Genomic DNA, 20,398 nt, shown 5'->3' with positions numbered 1-20,398 from the left:
CTTACGCAGCTGCTCACTTTGTTGATGCTTTTGCAGCTGATGATGATTAAATATGTCAGAGCGCTTTGTAATGCATGGGCCTTTAAAACACCCAGTTGTTGGTTGCGTAGTTCACATGTTTTGATGCCTGGCGCGATTCTACGCTTCTGCCACGCAATATTACATGCGTTAAGAAGACTCATTCCACTACATGATATTCACATAATGTCTTTTTTTTTTTTCGAAGCAGTTTCAAACAATAGCGTCGCTCTGTGGTAGAACAGCTGCTTGCCACGCAGACGATCTGGGTTCGGTTCTCACTTGAACGTAAGATTTTTATTATTTATTTTATTTGCATCTTTCTCGATTCTTCTTACGGACAAGATGATTTTTCGCTCACAACCAACGACGCCGACGCCGTCCCCGGAAATTCGCCGAAACGACCTCTTTAACGCTATCGCGTTAAAACGTTGTCTTGGCTTGGCATCACTGGCCAAAAGGAGTTCTTAGTCGTCACTTCGTGCCCACCGTCACTTTGTAAGCGTTGGACCCATTAGCAACCGGGCGTGCGTCGCAGAAAGAGAAAGAAGTGACAGGCTTGCGCGTGAAGCCAGCGTGTCCAGGATCGACCGAACGATAACCAGGCCGATCGAGCCCCTACCGTAGCCCTAAGCGCCCGATTCGGTGGCTGCGCGTCGCCTTATCTCGCGTCAACATGGCGTTACGTGAAAGCAAGAAGTGGCCTTACACCGTGGCTTCGACGACGGGCCTGATAGACTCGCACTGCCACCTGGACTACTTGTTTAGCAAGGCGAACCACTTCGGGAGCTACGCCGACTACCGACGCGAGAACCAGCACACCTTCCCGGACTGCTACGAGGGTTGCGTGGCAAACTTTTGCAACCCGGTCACCTTCAAGCTGGAGTACATGTGGGACGCGCTGCTCTCCGAGGACAAGGTGTGGGGCGCGTTTGGCGTCCATCCCAAGATGGCGGACGAGTACAACGACCAAATCGAGCAGCAGCTGCTGCATGCGCTTCAGCACCCGAGCGTAGTGGCGTTCGGTGAGATCGGCCTTGACTACTCCAACAAGAACCGCGACGAACAGCAGCAGGTGTTCCGCACGCAGCTGCAGTTGGCCACCAGCCGCGGCCTGCCGCTGGTCATTCATTCGCGCAACGCCACTGCGGACACCATTCGCATCATGCGCGAGATGGTGCCCGCCAACTACATGATCCACGTGCACTGCTTCAACGGCAACTGGAACGAGGCTCTCCAGTGGCTCGACCCCTTTCCGCACCTCTGCCTCGGGCTGACACCCAAGCTCGAGCAGTCGGGAGATCTGGCCGAGGCCGCGCGCCGCATCCCGCTGGAGCGGCTGCTTCTGGAGACCGACGCGCCATTCTTTCTGCCCAAGGATGAGAAAGGAAAGAGCAGCGTCGCCCACCCCGGAATGGTCATCCACGTGGCCACGAAGTTGGCTAACATCCGAAACACCACCGTCGGCGAGGTCCTGGAGGCTGTGCGTCAGAACACGAAACGCGTGTACGGCATCTGAAGCCGAATTGCACGCTGCAGTGCCGTGTGCCTTACGGAGCGTGCCAATGACGCAGCTGTTCACGCCGCCGATGGCGTGCCACAAATTGCCTTGCCCGCTTCCCGACGAGCGTGCGATTGGAGTAAAATTGTTTATAAATCGACAAGCCGTGATGCAGTGTAAAACCATTGCGTTCATATCGCGCCTCTGTGTATGCATGCGTATTTAACGATAAGGACTGAAAGCTTAGCAATGAACAGGCGTACGGTGAAGGATACCTTACTAGCGTCCATCCCCTCGTATTGCACTTCGGGCAGTATTGTATGTAGCTGAAAAAGTGCTGATGCGGGCTTCTTGGTAGTATACATACTGAAACGTGAGGACAGCGCCTGGACGTTACACAGAATGTAAGTGACAAAACAGGGCGCTAAAGCAGAGAAATTTAACTCCTGCACTGCACGGTTGCTAGCCGCCATATCAGCGTTCTTTGTATTCTCAAAAGTAAGGGACAGGAGGTAACTGGCTTATTTTAACGTAAGCTGTTAATCTTATATTTTACAAGAGTACCAAAGCCCCCGAATATCACGATATGCACTGGTTTTGTGCTTCAGCAGAATCCTAAAATCTTTAGGAAAAGCTGTTGTTGCGCTAGTGGTTGTTGGCTTAAAGACATACTGTAGCGCATATAGTCACAAATACAAGGACAGACGCACACCGGCAACTCGGACGGTCGTGTTCTGTGTCTCTGTATTTGTTACTATGCGCTACATTGTCGTTAACCTGAGATCTATCTTCGTTTTGGACCAACAACTGTCGCACGAAGTGAACTGTGAGGCATGACAACTTAATAATGTCGAACACGCAGTACGCGCAGCTACTTTCTACAACTATAACGCAAAATCGATCATTATTCGTATGCCGTAGGAATAGCGCACCACAGCGAGCCAGCCTACCACAGTTTCTTGTGCAAGAGAAATTCACGAAACCTCAACCGTGTCGCGAGGAAAGGAGCTTTTCGCATTTTAGGGGCGAAGCTCCTAAAGCCGTGGGCCTGTACATGCATGTCTTTCGTGGTACGTGACCGCCTAGTTCTATGAAGTGTACTTGCGAGGAACCCACTACGCTATAAATCATCATAATTTTAGGGGCGAAGTGCACTTGCGAGGAACCCACTACGCTATACTTCCTAAAGCCGTGGGTCTGTACATGCATGTCTTTCGTGGTACGTGACCGCCTAGTTCTATGAAGTGCACTTGCGAGTCTTGCGAGTTGCAAGTTCTATGAAGTGAACTTGCGAGTCTTACGTCTTTCTTAAAGGGACCGACAACTGCCCAGAACATGAAATGAGGTGAGTGCACTGATGGAAAGATTGTCCGTCGCATTGACTCAAACCAACCCTGTTTATCTCGTGAGAGGCGGATTTATATTTTTATTTCTTCATTGAAAGTCGCGAAAAATGACCTTTGGCGCCTCTGGCGGCAAAATCATACACGGTTCGATGAAGCCGGTCACGTGACCATTGATTGGTGTATGCGTTCGATGACTTTTCTGTTAGTACTGAAATATTGTTCATTTATTTATATTAAATGATATTACTCCATAAAAATGTACATATAGGCCTGCGTTAGTTGTATGCTACAAAGTGGCGCTGCCTTCGCTTGGCGTAATGATCCCATGCCGCGAAAAGCCATCCATGACACAGGCGCAGGCAACCTTGGTCGCAGGCGCGCAACGCTGTACAAATACCGAGAAGGTGTATAAAGCCACATAATCTCATTGTAACAGCTTGCTATTTTCAAAAATGGCTGGAAAGCTCAAAATAAAGGTGGTGAAGCATAGCTACAGCAACTCCTGCGAAAGCAGAACGATAGCTTTCACAAGGGCTAGCGGCATTGCTATCAATTCTCAGCGTTGCTAAAGCAAGCCTTCATGCGTGTTTGGAGCCTTTCAGATCGAAAAATACTGCTTATAAAAATACTGCTTATAAAATAACTACGTGCTTTTAGGATAAACCACTGCAGCTACAAACGCTACGAATGGTAAGCTTCCTGTCGCGCCGTGAAAAACTGGGTCGAGAAAAATCAGTTGTCGGTCCCTTTAATGATGTAATGGGCGAACTTACACGGGAGAGTTACGGTTTTACCGATCATCTCCCCTCTCGAGCTTCGCCCCACTCATCATCATTCATTCCGTGAATATGGTGTGATTTTTTAAACTACCTCATAGCATGCCTACTGCAAGTACAGCTGTGAAGTGCCTACTACACCATAATTCACCATTTCGCGAAATTGCGAGGTAACCACTACGCGTATGGAAGGCATTATGCGCACTTTGTTGATGTTGTGGTTGGATGACGACGAATGATTATGGCTGAGCCCTTTCTAATGAGCGGGGATTGAGCTTTAAACCACCCACTTGTTGTGCAATTCAGAAGTTGTGATGCCTGGAGCGATTTCACGCTTTTGCCACGCAATTTTACAGGTGTTAACGTGACTCCTCAATAATGAAAGAGGGGCGCCAAGTCTGCCCCGCCACTTTGCTCAATTGGACGATAATGGCGGCCGAGCACCTCTGACATTGCATTGAAAAATTCCTCTTTTAGTCCCAAAAACCGGGGGACCAAAGGCAGGCCGTTGTGAAGGGCACGTCATCGCTTCATTTCCATTTTTGCGTTCATTCCGAAGATTATTTTCTTTCGGACTCGACCAACCGGGGGGAAAGGGAGGGGGCGGGAGGGGGGGACTGCACTCTTGCACCCCCGCCCCTTATGGAGAATCCTGTGCGCGCCTACGACTGCGGCTACCTTTGCCCATTGTTACGCGACTGCTGTCAGAGGAGGACGGTTTGCGCCAAATCCTGGCACGTCCGTCCGGCCGGCCGCTCGGCGCGCATGCAACGCTGGGCGGCGGAGTGCGTGTTTACTCGAGCATCAAAAGTGTGCCGAAAAACAAGCTGACACGACACGCGGCGACGAGACTGAGCCGCCGTGTTAATGAACTTGATGTGGGGCCGAAGCGATCAATAGCGAAACGAGGAGGGGCCGGCGTCACGCCACAGATAGCGCGAGGTACGCGTCGTCGCTTGGACGCTTCGGTGCCCTCCAGTCTCGTTAAAAAGGTGCAGCATTATACAATGCGCAGGAGGCACGCGGCGGACACTGCCTGTTTATTAAATACCCCATAAAACGCGAAAATTGACCGTCGGCCTCGGCTTCGTCAACACGAGTGATGCAAGAAGTCATCATCATCACGTGATGACGTCACCATAACGTCGCAGAACGCCAAAATTTTTCCCGTCATCGCATTATTTTATTTATTTATTTAAATACTCTCAGTGCCATTTGCGGCGTTACAGAGAGGAGTGGTTACTAGCATAGGCGTGCGCAGGGTTCCCCATTAGGGGGGGGGGGGGGCGCAGGTTCATCGCAGCGCCCCCTCACCGTAGTAAGTCAATATATGGGGCAGCATTTTGCGCCGTCCCCCCCCCCCTCTTAGGTGACTAGAAAGGTCAATGTACGGGGCAGATTCTGCGCCCCCCCCTTAGGTGATTAGGGGGGGGCGGCCGCCCCACCCCCCCCCCCCCTGCCCCCCTGTGCGTATGCCTATGGTTACTAGTTATAGATGGCAGTCTTGAATGATGCATGATCAGGGTTGCTGGCGATGAAGGCAGGAAGGTGGTTCCATTCGGATGAAGTCTTCGGCACGTAGGAGTGGAAGTACATGTCGGTCACTTGGCTATAGTCACTTGGTCACTTACATAGTCACTTGGCCGAAGGTGGGCCGATCACACCGCCAGGGCAAAACAGCGTGAGTTGCGGAAAGCTTGCAATGCCTCCGATCCTGGAGGCAATGCAAAACCACGTTAGGTGTGGATAGCTTTCGGAGGAGGGCGGGGGAGGAGCAATACATCCACTGAGAAGAAAAACATGAAGGTCGCTTTCGCCTTCGAGTCGTAATAAGCGAACTGATAAGGAGACCCGTGAGGTTCTGACTTCCACGGGATATTAAGCATGCAATTCTCGGAGAAAACCAGTTGCACGTGAGTAATCCCGTTGAATATACGGGACAACGCATGCGCCAACTTCCAGTTCTGCATTATACATTCACCACATGGTGTTCTTTAACGTGCACATAAATCGAAATTCACGATATAGTTATTTAAAAAAAATTTTTTTTCATCTTCCTGCATCAAAATGCAGGTCACGATGACCGAGAATCTAAGCCGCGTCTGTGAGCTCAGAAACGAAACGCCTTATGCGCTAAGCTATCATTCAAGCTAAAAAAACGAAAAAAAAAGAGAAAAGAAACGAAAAGCGAAAGAAAATATTTCAGCACGCTCCACGCCGTGAAAACCGCTGGAAAGCGAAGCCGTAAGCGCGCGAGTGTACGTGATTGGCTAGCGAGATCACGTGCATCATCATCGTCATCACCATTTCGAGCATCCCTATTAACATCTTCGTCATAATCGTGATCCTTTAGAGCATCATCAACATCCCTTAGTATTTTTTTTTATTCTCTTCTCTATCTGCTCACGTGACCTGCATGACAACTACTACTACTACTACTACTACTACTACTACTACTACTACTACTACGATGGCAACAACGACGGCACATGGTGAGACAGCCTCGCTGTAAAGGAAAAAAAAAAAGAAAAGGAGAGTTTTAGTGTTGGAGACCCCAGGTGGCTTGCATACGCACGCTCTTGCGTTCCTTTGGACTTCCAGCCTCATCCAAGTTAAATACAAAGGAACGCAAGGGCTTACGTTGTACGTACGCAAGCCGCCTTTGGGGCCCTGGCATTAAAACTCTTAACTCACGGTGTGTCGTCGCGGTCACGGCATCGCCGGCTATGGGTATCCTCAGAGGGTACTTTAGATAACCTTAGATAACTCGTCGAAAATTTTATTATCTCTCTGTATAAAGAAGAAAAGCAGCAGCACAGGGAATACGTTTATTCAGCGGTGTAACGACGCACATTAGTATTCCAGACGCTGCACGCTGTGAGTCAGACAGGTTGGCCGAGGCGTCGTCATGGTTGGCCGGGCTGCAGGACCAAGCGTGGTTCCTCCCGCACGTGACCGCCCGTGATTTCGGACGTCACGCGTGATGAACTACTTAACCCCCTTTCACCACTCTTCCTTCTCGCCCTCTTTCGCTGCTGCCTTTCAGCCGCGCTGATGGAACAATCGTTTCGCTCATCTGCGGCCGTCACAGGCGAAGTCGCCAGTGAAGACTTGTCCTCGCTGAAGCCATGGGCGGCGCTCGTCCGGGCCGCTTTAGTTCTGTTTTCTGATTGAAAGCTTTCGTCTTTCTTTTCTATTTATCTCTCTCTCTCTCTCACCCTTTCCTGATGAATTGCTCGCAAAACCTCATCTGAGCGCACGCTACCAGTGACACTATGAGCAATTTACAATCTGCGAAATTCATAACGGCTTACAATGTCGTATTCAGAGGCGCAAGTTCTCAGGGGACAAAGGTGCGAGCACCTCGTCACCCGGCTGTAAACCTTGCCATCCCCAATTACAGATATAATTAATTCTAGACATGTAGTAAAGTCATCGCGTAAATAATAAGCTCCTAATTTTCATCACAATGATTTATTTTGTGCGCCGCCTTCTGTACACATCTATTACGGCTTTCACTACTCCCACCTCCCCTTTGGTTTGGTTAGGTTCACGAACATACATAAAGAATGGATTATTAACAAACGTTTTCTTCCAATCTTTATGTATGTTCCAATCTCTATGTATTTGACTGTGTATTTGACTGTGTTATGAGTGCGTGTATGTATACACAGTCAAAACTGAAAAATTTGGGGGGCGGAGTCCAACCCCGCCCACCCCCCACCCCCGCACCCTACTGGTTATGCCAATGCTAGATACCTCCGAGGCCTCGCGACCATCTTAATTCGAGAGTGGTCTGCCGTCTAAGCAACTGAGACTACTGTACGTTGAGCAATATGATGGTCGCTGCCAACATTATGCAACGAACAGAGGCAGGTAATGTCTTCCACAGCTCCGTCATGTGTGCAAGAATGGCGTGCGGCATTACAGTGGACGCTTCCGATGGGGAATCGCCCGTCTTTCGTAATTGTTCGTAAACATTCTACTGAGACAGGGCGTGCAAACACGGACACAAGAAATAAGCTAGGTAAGATTTGTGCCGCTGTGCAGAGGAAGAACGAACGAGTAAAAGATATGAAGAGGACCCATATTTGTTTCGTAAAACACACGAACAAATTGACTGATTGCCCTACAAGTGTGGTCTATAACGTCGCTTTCAGCTGCGGCCGCTTCTACGTTGAACAGACGGGCCTCTGCATTAACCACAGATTATTGGAACATAAGAGATTGCTAACCGGAGGCTCACCTTCTAATATATATTTACATTGTCGAGATTGTAAGCGCACGCCAAAATTTGATGAATGCGCAGTTTTGTACCGGCACAGAAATGAAGAAACGCGCCTGATGAATGAGGCATGGCATATCGAGAACAGTGGTAGCGCGTGCGTGAGCCAACCGTCGATTAACTTGCATAAAGGTGAAATCAAATGCCTTAACAGTTATCTTTCACGCAGACCCCCACGCGCGCCGGATTGATAGGTTCGCCTATTGCATGAGCATGCGCAGATAAGTTTTCGTGCCTTCTTTCTTTTCCGCCGTTGTGCGTCTCTTCAGTTGTTATTCGGTGTTTGTGGTGTCCTGACTTCTTTCTTGTGTCCGTGTTTGCACGCCCTGTCTTTTTAGAATGAATACTTTACCAAATAGCTCAGCTCTCTGTTATTCTAATGTTCGTAAACCAAGTGCGTAACTACACGCAACACACTAACGGTGTGCCTTCCACAGCAGAGAACTTGCTGAATCCATACACAGGATGGGAAGATTACGAAGATGCGGAAAACGGTCACCCTAACGGTATACGAAAAAAAAAATGCGGGGCAGCTTCCTCGACTTCCGGTCCGCGGGCACGCGCACTGTTTGCGACGGCGCGTTGTTGATACCGTTGGCTCAAATACAGAATGACGTCGATTACGCATTCATCACGGAGACGACCGCAACAGTAGATAACACTTGCAGCTGACACGCACCTCAAAGGAACCGATCGCTTCTCGAGCAAAAAAGTGGGTGGCTGGAGAGATGGAGAAAAGTTGGGAGGGGAGGGGGGGATAGTTGCATCATCGGAGACGTCAGCGTCCTTTCAGTGCCAGCGATGCGATTCGCAGAGCGACCCCTCGTCGCGACATCGCCACACGAACGGCATGAAAAGAAACCACATCAACGAAGAGGAACTACAAACAACAAATTCGCTCCAGATTCTGCGCTGCTGCTTATTCAGAAGAGGACCAGCATGAAAAAGAAAGAAAGAAGTCGAAGGAACTCACGAACCCCGACTGAGAAGAACATCACCACCTGTCACGTGATGTCGTCGCGTGACCCGCCAGAACGACGTCATTGTGAGTGCGAGCCAGTTGCACGCAGACGAAGAAGGTACAACGCGAACGACACAATGAATGCTGAAGAAGGGACAACGACGAGGGAAAAGGGACGTAAGAAGTAGAGAGCGAGAGAGCGAATGGTTTAGTGTGAGCGTCCGGGCGAACCACACAATAAGTAGCGCGTGTCGACAGCATACAATCACGTTTGCAAGGGTTTCTGATACGGAGGAAATATAGCAAGAAAAAGACAAAGGGTGTGCAGAGAGTGAAATAGAACCATAGATACGGAAAACGCCAAAAAGAAATTGAACAATTCAAGGGAGATTTCGGGGGTCTGCGGGGACTCGAAAAGCTGGCGGGACTCCGACACAGGCGAGGACGACACGCTTGGCGAATCAAAAAGACGCTCCGCGCCGCCATTGTACGCGAGCGCGTGCGCAAGTCGACTGAATGCCACTGGAGCACGAGTTGTTATGTCGCGAATGTTGTCGTTCTGCAGGCATACAGAGGAGGAATTGCGCCGTAAAATGCGCGCGAAGCGAGATTTGAGGACACGGGTATACAATGAGCAGCAGCTACAGTGGGGAATTAAATAAAAAAACGTGATGAAGGGTGATGATGGGGAGAGGAAGAAGTGACGCGTATATATAAAATTGGGGAGGGGGCGAATGATGTAGGGAAGGGTGTTTCAGCTCCACTAACGTGAAACCTGGGGAGGGGCGAAGCATGCAGTCTAAGGTCCCTAGATATTGTTTTATCTAGGGACCTTAATGCAGTCTGCGCCGGTGCGCCGCTGATGGGCAATGAGAGACAGAAGAAGAAGAAGTGTCTGACCGAGCACATTGGCCACATTGTCTTGAGAGACATTTCTCTGATGAGGAACTAGTGGTGCCAAGCCTGAAACCAGGCATGTAGGGAAGGGTGTTTCAGCTCCGCCAACGTCGTCGGCTATTTGTTGGGCTAACTGTTGCCTTCTTCATTCTTAGTGGACCGGTGGCGAGTAAAGCACCATAACTTTGCAGATATGTTTCAAGAAGTGGTGTTTCAAACAGATAACTCTACCGTAGACATCCACGTTTGTATCTCTGGCTTTAGATAAGAAACTTGCAAGCGCCTTGGTGAATTTCGACACCGCTGCTAAGCCAAACATAATGTTTTAGGAGTACAGTAAACCGGTCTAGTCGGTATACATTCATTATGCAACAGCGCGAAAAGGACGAGAAAAGCTTTCTAGGGCACACACAAGACACAGCGGTGTGTCCTGTCTTATGTGTGCCTTAGGAAGTTTTTCTCGTCCTTTTCGCGCTGTTACATAACGAATAATGTTTTAGGCAGTAACGACGAACCTTTTGCTCATAATATGCATAGTATGGACCGATAGGGAGTAGTAGAATTTACCCAATTTTTGTGGCGTATACCCGTTTATGATGGACCGTGACGACGGCATGACACGCCGACAAGCGGAGACCCTGACGGAGACATGACAAGTCGAACGACCTCGCGCCACGACGGTCTAGAAGAGGTTTGTGAGCCCATTCGCCAATGAACGTACTTGGGTGGGGGGTTTAGATATAGGGAGGGATATACAGGAAGAGGTCCCTCAGTGTGAACACTGCGTTACCTCTTGTTATAAAATACATTAAATAAAATTAAAATCAGGAGCAGAATAGCGAAAAACATGCATAAAATGCGTACAAAATAATATGAGCGGCAACATGGGACGCAATGATAATAAGAATATTTGATGCTGAAATACACATACAGAATAAGTTAGTAAATAAATAAAGGCTAACAAACTGTCACAGAGACAATCTTTAGGACTGTAATACTAATAAGTTTCATATGGAAAAAATGCCATGAACCGAAATAAAGAATACACGAGATGCACTGTAGAAGGGACGGAAAAGTAACTAGAGAGATTTTACATAATTCAAAGATTCAAAGAATGATTCAAATAATGGCGAATTCTGAACGTTAGAAAGCATATAGTGAGGGCGAAGTTTTAGCCTCCAAAGGCAGTGTGTTCCACTACTTGATTGCAGAGAAGCTTACTGTTTTTGGTCCGTACTTTGTGTGCGCCCTAGGCAGTAAAATATTACTTTGGAGGGAGAAACGTGTATTATTACAGAAAATTCTAAATTTCTTACTTATGATATACACAAGGTCGCGGGATCGAATCCCGGCCACGGCGGCTGCATTTTCGATGGAGGCGAAAATGTTTGAGGCCCGAGTACTTAGATTTAGGTGCACGTTAAAGAACCCCAGGTGGTCGAAATTTCCGGAGCCCTCCACTACGGCGTCTCTCATAATCATATCGTCGTTTTGGGACGTTAAACCCCAGATATTATTATTATTATTATTATTATTATTATTATTATTATTATTATTATTATTATTATTATTATTATTATTATTATTATTACTTATGATATACAGAAGACTCGGATTACGTACCATGCGGTAGGCAATTACGGCTAAGTTAAAGACGATAATGTTTGAAATAGGAAGAATATAGTGAGGAGAATAGCGGAGCCGAATGAGCGTGATAAGTACTGTGCTTTATTATATGGAGTGCCTGCTTTTGGATAAGCTTTATATGTGAGTCCCCAAGATTCAATGCAGTAGTTCAAATGACTATGAAGGAACGCAAAAATGAGAGACGTTGGAGTAGGGAGCCTAAAATATTGACGAGCTCTGAGCAGAACGCGAATGCCATAGGCGGTCTTCCTTTTTATTTGATTAATATGTTCATCAATGTTCAATAAACAAATCACGTTCGACACCGAGAAATGTGCATTTGTCAGAAGGAAATATTGCATAGTTATTGACATACACCGGGAGCGCGTTACCCCGTGGTTTAGATCGAGAACTGAAAATAACATACTTAGTCTTAGATCGGGTTAATAACAAGCTTGTTTTTATGGCACCAACTAATAACGCTCTGAAGATCACTGTTTAGCTGGGAGGTTAGGGCTGGAATGGAGTCATGTGCAGTGAAAATGGTGATGTCATCTGCGTAAAGCAAGGATTCCGTGTGACGTGATGAACAGACTGGTAGGTCATTTAGTTAGATGAGGAATAGAAGAGGGCCTAATATGGATCCCTGTGGGACTCCTATGTTGATAGTGTTGGAGTCGGAGAGCACGCCCGAAATAGATGCAACCTGAGCACGGTTAAGTAACTAAAAATTAATCCTCGTAACGGGCCAGTTATACCATAAGAAGAAGGTTTGTTCAAGTGAATAGCGTGACTGATCGAATCAAAGGCTTGACTCAAGTCAATGAAGACTGATCCAAGGAACTTCCCATTGTAGATTGTGTTTCTGATATTTTCAGTAAGAGCAACTAGCGCGAGATTAGTGGAAAGTCCTTGACGAAAACCAAACTGATGGGGCGATAAGAGCTTAAATTTGTCGAGGTAGTTCGTAAGACGTGTGGAAAATAGTTTTTCAACAACCTTGCTGAAAAAGGAAATAATAGCGATGGGCCTATAATTATTTATGACTGATTTATGACCTTTCTTATAAACAGGTATTACTATGATTTTCTTTAGTTCGGAAGGAAAGATGGAGTGATTAAAGTCTACGTTGACAATATGGGCGACAATAGGGGAGATTGGTTGCAATGACATCAAAAGTACGAAGGGTCTTTCCATCATGACTTACTTCGGTAATACGTGTTGCAGATTTATTTTTATTTAGAAATGAGTTAAGTATACGCCACTGCCTTCCTGTATTCTTACCAGCTTTAAACATTGATTGTTCATAGTAATCTCGTTTCGATTTACTTAATATAAGGCTTAACGTGTTACTGTGTTTTTTTGCATCGGCCTTTTAAAGCCAGATTAAAATGTTTTTTTTCTTCGATTTCCTGTGTAGGTTGTCTTTCTTTCGTAAACAGGCGAGAAGTCCCGTTGTTAACCCGTGGGTTTAGGGGAGAAGAATGTACTTTTTTTTTGCCACAGAACATTAGAATTTGAAGAAGTTATAGCATCGGATATAAGGGAAGAAAATTTTCTATAGGCAGCCTCAGGGTCAGTGCACGAAGTACCGGGGCACCAGTTTATTGCACCTACTGATTCAATAACGTTTTTTTTTTTTGTCAAAGGCCAATTTAGAGAATCAAGTATTTGAAGGAGTGACCACGCGATGAAATCGAAGCGCTACGGGGATGTGGTCAGTAATATTGACACGGATGATAAAAGCCTCGGGAGTAGTAAAGAAGATTCGTTAGGGCGTGATCAATTAAAGCACCATATGTGTTGTCCACACATCGAGTGGGATCAAGACCATATCCATAAGACCATAAGAGCGAATCAAGACCATATCCAAGAAAAGTGCTTTTATATTGGCCAGAACCTGAGCTTGAATCATCCAAAATACTGATATTGATATCACCCATGATAACTATATATTTTTTGTTTTCTCGCGTGAGTGTATGAAGCAAGGCGTCAAGAGAGGAGCAAAGGTTGGCCACGGAAGAGCTGAGTGAACGATATATGCTACCGTATATGCTACCGAACACAATTTTGAGTGTATTGCTATTGAAGTCAGGACTGTCAATTGCTATCCAAACTGCTTCACAGTCTGGTACATCAAGAACCAGGTCAGTTCTGCGTTCGCAGCTAACGGTTAGATAAAAATATCGCTGCGCCACCATGACACGAGGATGTACGGCGGTTGTATTCTGCATTGTAGTTTGGAAAGCAAAATAAGGTTTTATCCGAGTAGGTAAGCGAATTCTCGGAAACACAGAGATTATCGGAAGCGGAAAGCGAAAAGAGCAAGAAGGGGCCTGGAAATCTACGAAGTGGTTGCGGAGACTACGCACGTTAAAGTGAACGATTGAATTACAGGTCTGAGATGATAAATACTGAAGGTTATCAGTGTCAATGTAAGGCATTGTGACGTCAGAATATGAGATGAGCTTAGCTTGTGAACATGCTTCGTTTCGAATTCGAAATACACGGCTGTGAGTTGGTCTGCGTACGTTGATCTGACAGTCATCCATCCACAAAAATTGCCATATTTTTTTTTTCTTTTTTTCAGATTAGGGGCCATTGCGAAAATCTTCTTATATTGCTGGGTCAGGTGATCGTTTACGTACAGAGGCCGAACATCATTTCCTGAAAAACAAAGATCGCTGGTCTCCAGTCGTGTATTTCGTGCCTTGCTTACGAATTCAGCCCTTTTTTGATCCAGAACAAAAACGCGCTATCAATTTTTTTGAATTCGAGCTCGAGGGTACGCGATAAACAATATCAACGTCCGTGTCAGAAATGGGGCATTGGATTTTGTTACCAAGGCTCTGAAGAATTGCTCGGCAACTTTCACCTTGAGTGCGTGGAACTCCTCTGATTTCTATATTATTTTTACGACACTACTGTTCTATCTGAGCAATATTGTTTTTTCGAGTTCAGAGTTCCGAGCATTCAAAGTCTTGTTTCCAGCTAGCGAATGCTTTTGTTTAACCTTCAGCTTTTCTACTGTTTCATGAAGTGCACACTGATCTTGAATTCGTCGATTTCTTTTTTCAACTTTTCTGTCGATCGATGTGGGTGAGTATCCATCCTTGACTTAGCACGGGAAAGAACTTCATCAACTTCAGTAAGTTTGTTCTGCAACGCATTTTCTTACACTTTCATGCGTTTTGCAAGTTCAGCGCATGTAGACATACTAGGTTGTACAAAATTCTAGAAGCAGCAGAAACGGCATGAAACAAGAGAATGAAGAAAGAAGGTGGGATTCGCACCTGTAGGCAGAATATGCCATTCGTAGTCGCAGCCGCTGCTGCTAAAATGGCTGGCTGAGGGAACTTGCAGGGCTTTTCATCCAACAGCCACGCGCTACGAGTCGATGATCTGCGCAGGCTATAAGGATGCATGTGCTGAGGAGCGCCACCGGAAACCCTCACGCAGGCGCAGGCCTTGCGGATCCAAGATAATGATCAAGGGGGTTGAGGCCAAACAGCTGTCTCGAACGGTTTTCAGAATTCGCCTGTAAGCAGAATACAAATCAGTATGCCATTCGTGTTTCGGCAGTAAGAATCCGAAGTCATCATTCATAGGTACGGACCGAAGGACGGTAATCCCTAATACAACAGTTTATCGATCATTTCTGTGCAGCAGGGCGCGAATGTATTGCGTCACACGCTGGATGGAAGCGAATGTAGTTCGAAATCTATGGTCTAGCGTTTGCGATGTATAATGAAAGAGACATGGAGATGAAACTTTCAATTAAATATAGATAGATAGATAGATAGATAGATAGATAGATAGATAGATAGATAGATAGATAGATAGATAGATAGATAGATAGATAGATAGATAGATAGATAGATAGATAGATAGATAGATAGATAGATAGATAGATAGATAGATAGATAGATAGATAGATAGATAGATAGATAGATAGATAGATAGATAGATAGATAGATAGATAGATAGATAGATAGATACGCTCAGTGTCGCAGAAGTTCACTTTTGGTTCACATTAAAAAATTGACTGAAATAATCAGATCATGCAAAATGTCCGCTGAGTTTGAGCGTATCTATCTATCTATCTATCTATCTATCTATCTATCTATCTATCTATCTATCTATCTATCTATCTATCTATCTATCTATCTATCTATCTATCTATCTATCTATCTATCTATCTATCTATCTATCTATCTATCTAGTGCAGGTAAACAGTGGCGAAAAAATAGAGCGTGGCCTTGTGGGAGCATTTTATGTCAAGAAGAGACAAGAAAAGTGCATCAGTACATCGGTGGCTTTAAGCGAGAGTAAAGTGCGCTATTTTTTTAATTGCCTAGCATGTGACATAAGATGGCGCTTTACATGGCACATGGACAAAAAAAAAGGCGGGGGGAATAGATAGATAGATAGATAGATAGATAGATAGATAGATAGATAGATAGATAGATAGATAGATAGATAGATAGATAGATAGATAGATAGATAGATAGATAGATAGATAGATAGATAGATAGATAGATAGATAGATAGATAGATAGATAGATATGCTCAAATACTCCTGAGCATACCACGTCAGTCCCCGCTAACGCCGGCAGGTGTCGCTCCGTAGAGCAAAGCTGGCTGCTCGCGCACTCTAAGCAGACATGGCCGGGGCTATACAAGCGCCATTGTTCACTTAGCGCACGTCGTCACATTACAGTAATCCAATAATAATAATAATAATAATAATAATAATAATAATAATAATAATAATAATAATAATAATAATAATAATAATAATATCTGGAGTTTTACTTGCCAAAACCACGACATCATTACAAGGCAAGCCGTAGTAGAGGACACCGGAAATTTCGACCCCCCTGGCGTTCTCTAACATGCAAATAAATCGAAGTACACGGGCCTCTAGCATTTCGTCTGTTTTGAAATGCTACGGCCGCGGCCGCGATCAAACCCACGACTTTTGCGTCAGCAGCCGAGAGGCACTACCACTCCACCACCGCGGCGGCTACAATAATCTAAAACATTCGAGTGTTTCGATACATTCAGGTAAGGGTTTCGCCGAGCGATAACAAGTATCGCAATTTTAGTCGGTGCAACCCTATATCTGATTGAAAAAAGAACAAGAAGTACGCGTGCCAATACAATACGACCGAAAGAAGGGGAACGAATCGAAGAGCCGGCTATAGCTAGTCTACAATATCGAATGAAAGGCGTCACGTGACTCGCGTTATCTTATAAATTCGTTACCAGTTCTCAGCAGTGTCGTAGACGCTGCCACTGCACAGCAAGCAGCCGACAGTGAAGTACAGTGAACTGTACGTGACAACAGCCGACGTCTGAGAGGCCGCGATGCGGCAGAAGCCGAAGAAGGACGTTGTCCTCAAGCGGAAGAAGACGCGTTAGCTGTGCGTCCACTTGCTGAGGAAGTGGTGGTGTCCTGCGACCAGTGGTCAGGACCGCGAGTCGGCGAGCGGCAAGGGAAGAGACGGCATGTCCGAGGCCGGTAGCGGCTACCCTGTCCGAGAGGCTCAGGGTGCGGCGGGGCCACTTCCTAGGGCTAGCGCGTTGCCTGGGCCCGCGTACGTTTCTGCAGTGGCGTTGGCTCGCCTGTTAAAGTGCTTAGTCTGCCACGACTACGTTCTGCCGCCCTTCGTGCAATGCCCGAACGGCCACCTGATGTGCTCAGCGTGCCGACAGAAGAACACCCGCTGCGTAGCCTGCCAAAGCCCGATCGGCAGCATCCGCAACCTGGCCATGGAGCTAGTGGTCAGCATGGCGCTCTTCCCGTGCAAATACTCGCTCGAGGGGTGCCCAGCACTGCTGTCCTACTCAGACTTGCCCGAACACGATGAGGACTGCCAGTTCACGCCGTGCCAGTGCCCATGTCTGGGAGGGTGGTGCATGTGGCGTGGCCCTCTTGTGAATGTAATGACCCACCTAGGCCACATGCACGAGGGCATCGGGAGGCACGAGGAAGAGTCAATAGTTTTCCAAGCGACGGGAATCAACAGGCCCGGCACGGTCGACTGGGCGATGATACAGACGTGCTTCGGCCACCACTTCTTTGTGGCGCTAGAGAAGGAGGAAAAGCCTGACGGCCGCCAGCAGTTCTCTGGCAGAGTGCAGCTCATCGGGTCGCGAAGGCAGGCCGACAAGTTCACCTACCGGCTCGAGCTCCACGCTCACGCGCGCCGGCTCGCCTGGGAGGCCACACCGCGCAGCATCTGCGAGGGCGTCGAGGGGGCCACCATGAGCATCGACTGCCTAGTCTTCGATGGCAGCACCGCCCAGCGGTTCGCCGACCACGCGGACCTCAACATCAACGTCACCATCTGGCGGTCCTGATTCCGCGTAACATGCCGCGGGTGTGTTTCTGTGTGAACAAGCGTGGCACTCGTCGCGTTTTGTTAGCGGCTCCCTCGAAGGAACGTTGCGACCAGCGCTTCGACATCGCCGCCTGCATCGCGTGAAGTGTATGTACCGCCTTCTCGGGACGTGCCACAGTGACTTCCTACTTGTGACTTTTTATTTGTTTTTATTGGATTGACTGACTGAATGAATGAATGAATGAATGAATGAATGAATGAAACACGGAGGACGCTTGAGCTTCGCCTTCAAGACCACAACGCGACAGCGTAATGGGACCCTGTTCTCATCGCCTTCTCAATCGCTAGCCTCGCATTTTCGCTTCTCCTGGACACCTAGGCCGTGCCGCAAGGAAAGGAACGTCCGTGCGCCTGTTAAAATCGGCCCTACTGCAAGTACAGTTGTGAAGTGCCCACTACGACATAATTCTTCCTTTTGCGAGTTGGCGAATCCGTAAGGCAACACGCGCAATTGCAAGCAATGTTGATGCTGTTGTAGAGAATGGTAATTAAATGGGCGATGACACCCAACTTCCGATCATAATCAGTGCTATGTGGGTTCACATAGCATCTCTGTGCGTTCACAAACACGCTGGCGAAATTTCGGCGCGTTTGATGGAGCACATTATTTATAATTGAATATTTTTTTATAAAAACACACAGGGCACATTCACAGGCACATTCGCGTGCCGTGACGTAGCAAGCTGTTCGCTGCGCGAGCGTCTGCATTCCAGCGAACGATTTTGTTCCCTGGTCAGCTGCGCGTGCAGTCAAGCTACTTCAGCTTTCTGCTGCTTGGTATTGAAATTTAACGATTTGCGGCGGCTGGAACTTTGGCAGAAGACGTCGGCTCCGCTGCACGCAGCTCGTGACGTCACACCCGCCAGGTCTAAATGGCGGTAGCCGGCGGTTGGCGGGGTTTATAGTCTGCGACTTGTAGGGCTTATCTTGCACTGAAAATATTCCTTGACAGTCCATTTTTTTTTTATTTACGGTAGGTACAGTAGACCCTGAACATCTATTTTTCGTTGAAAACCGCAAATCGTTGGGTAGCCGTGTCATGGCTTCTTTATGTCTGTGCTTTGTAATCCATGGGCCTGGAAACCAACCACTCGTTGCACAAATCACATGTCTTCACGCCTGTTGCGATTCTACGCTTCTGCCACGAATGTGTTAACGACACTCCTCGCACTGCCCAACATTCGTATAGTGTTTTTCCGAAGCGATTTCGAGCACGGGCGTGCCCGTGGCAGCGCGAAACGTAGACATGAATCACCTGCCCGCTCGAGAGTACTTAATTGAAAGTGTGCAATATTTGATGACTGCATACGAGGCACAAGATGATAAGCCAGAGTGGTTCCTCTGCCTGGATCAAGTGGTTGGATGAATTGCCTGGATCAATTGGATCAAACAGGCTTGGCTGTGTGGTAGAACACCTGCATCCCACGCAGAATTCCTGGGTTCGGTTTCCAATCGAACTGCAAATTTTTATCTCTTTGTTTGCATGTATCTCGAATTTCCGTCATGGAAAACGCTGACCTTTCGTTTACAAGTCACAACCAACGACGCCGACATCGACACCGAAATTTCCGCTAAACGAACTCTTTACTCCATACATACATACATACATACATACATACATACATACATACATACATACATACATACATACATACATACATACATACATACATACATACATACATACATACATACATACATACATACATGGTGTTTCAGCGAAAGCTTTCCAAAGTTTTTAAAGGTAGGGTTTTCGACAAAAATAGGAAAGCTCTCAGGTTCGGCGGACGTCAGCAGTTGTGAGGACCATGTGAATCACATTGTTAATAAACTAATAGTTAATCAATTCATCGTTAATTAACTAAGGTTGCCTAGTGAACTTTTCTAATTAGCGACGTTTGGCGGTTATTGCCAATGGCAAGTTTGTAGCCACGGAGACGACGATGCCGTATCAGTTTTTGAAGCAAAGAAGAAGTCATTATGTAAAGTTCTGCAGCCCGCGACAATCAAGTTTTTTTTTTTTTTCGCATGAAACCGAAACTTGGCGCATGAGGAGCGCCGGAAGTCTTGATAAAACGCAGCGTCCTCTGGTCCCGTAGCGCAACAAATGCGGCGGCCAATTCGAAATATACGTGCTATTTCGCCGAGCGAGCTCGAAACTTGCGGCCGTGGACTATATACACCTTTTTAACGGAGAGAAGGCTCCCCTCCTTTCTGGGCTGTTGCATGATAGTATACAAAAGCTGACGTCACAGCCTCGTCAGTGCATTTTTGGGGGGTCACGCATGTTAACAACAGCCCAGAGAGGCTTATGGCGGCTCCCAGTGAGCCTTCGTTGACAAGGTCTATAGACCCCTTCGGTCTCCATTAACGCTGCGCCATCGAAACGTGGCGCACATCTTCGCGAGACGCGGGCCTCAACACTACGCTCTACTCACTCTAGCCAACACCATCTTCTAGGAGGCTTTGGTCTAGCACCGTTGTCTGCGGGACATGATTGATCGCCGCAAATAACTGCTTTTCCTTGGAATGGGAGGGTGCTACGAAGCGCCCTCTATGGTATGCGCGACAGCACACGTGA

General features: G+C 47.0%; 2 protein-coding genes across 2 annotated transcripts; both read left to right on the top strand.

Annotated features, from left to right (window-relative positions):
- The first annotated feature begins 482 nt into the window (after positions 1 to 482).
- LOC119404098 (putative deoxyribonuclease TATDN2) lies at positions 483 to 1,717 on the top strand. The gene has a single exon (XM_037670698.2). It carries the CDS (start codon positions 695 to 697, stop codon positions 1,535 to 1,537), a length of 843 nt encoding a protein of 280 aa, XP_037526626.1. The 5' UTR covers positions 483 to 694; the 3' UTR covers positions 1,538 to 1,717.
- A 14,989-nt stretch (positions 1,718 to 16,706) lies between these two features.
- Positions 16,707 to 17,884, top strand: LOC119404097 (E3 ubiquitin-protein ligase Siah1). Its single transcript, XM_037670697.2, has one exon. The coding sequence runs from the start codon at positions 16,922 to 16,924 to the stop codon at positions 17,774 to 17,776; it is 855 nt and encodes a 284-aa protein (XP_037526625.1). The 5' UTR covers positions 16,707 to 16,921; the 3' UTR covers positions 17,777 to 17,884.
- Positions 17,885 to 20,398: the final 2,514 nt, after the last annotated feature.

Source organism: Rhipicephalus sanguineus, chromosome 9, assembly GCF_013339695.2.
Source record: "Rhipicephalus sanguineus isolate Rsan-2018 chromosome 9, BIME_Rsan_1.4, whole genome shotgun sequence".
Classification (NCBI taxonomy): domain Eukaryota; kingdom Metazoa; phylum Arthropoda; class Arachnida; order Ixodida; family Ixodidae; genus Rhipicephalus; species Rhipicephalus sanguineus.
This window is presented reverse-complemented; position numbering and strand designations above follow the sequence as displayed.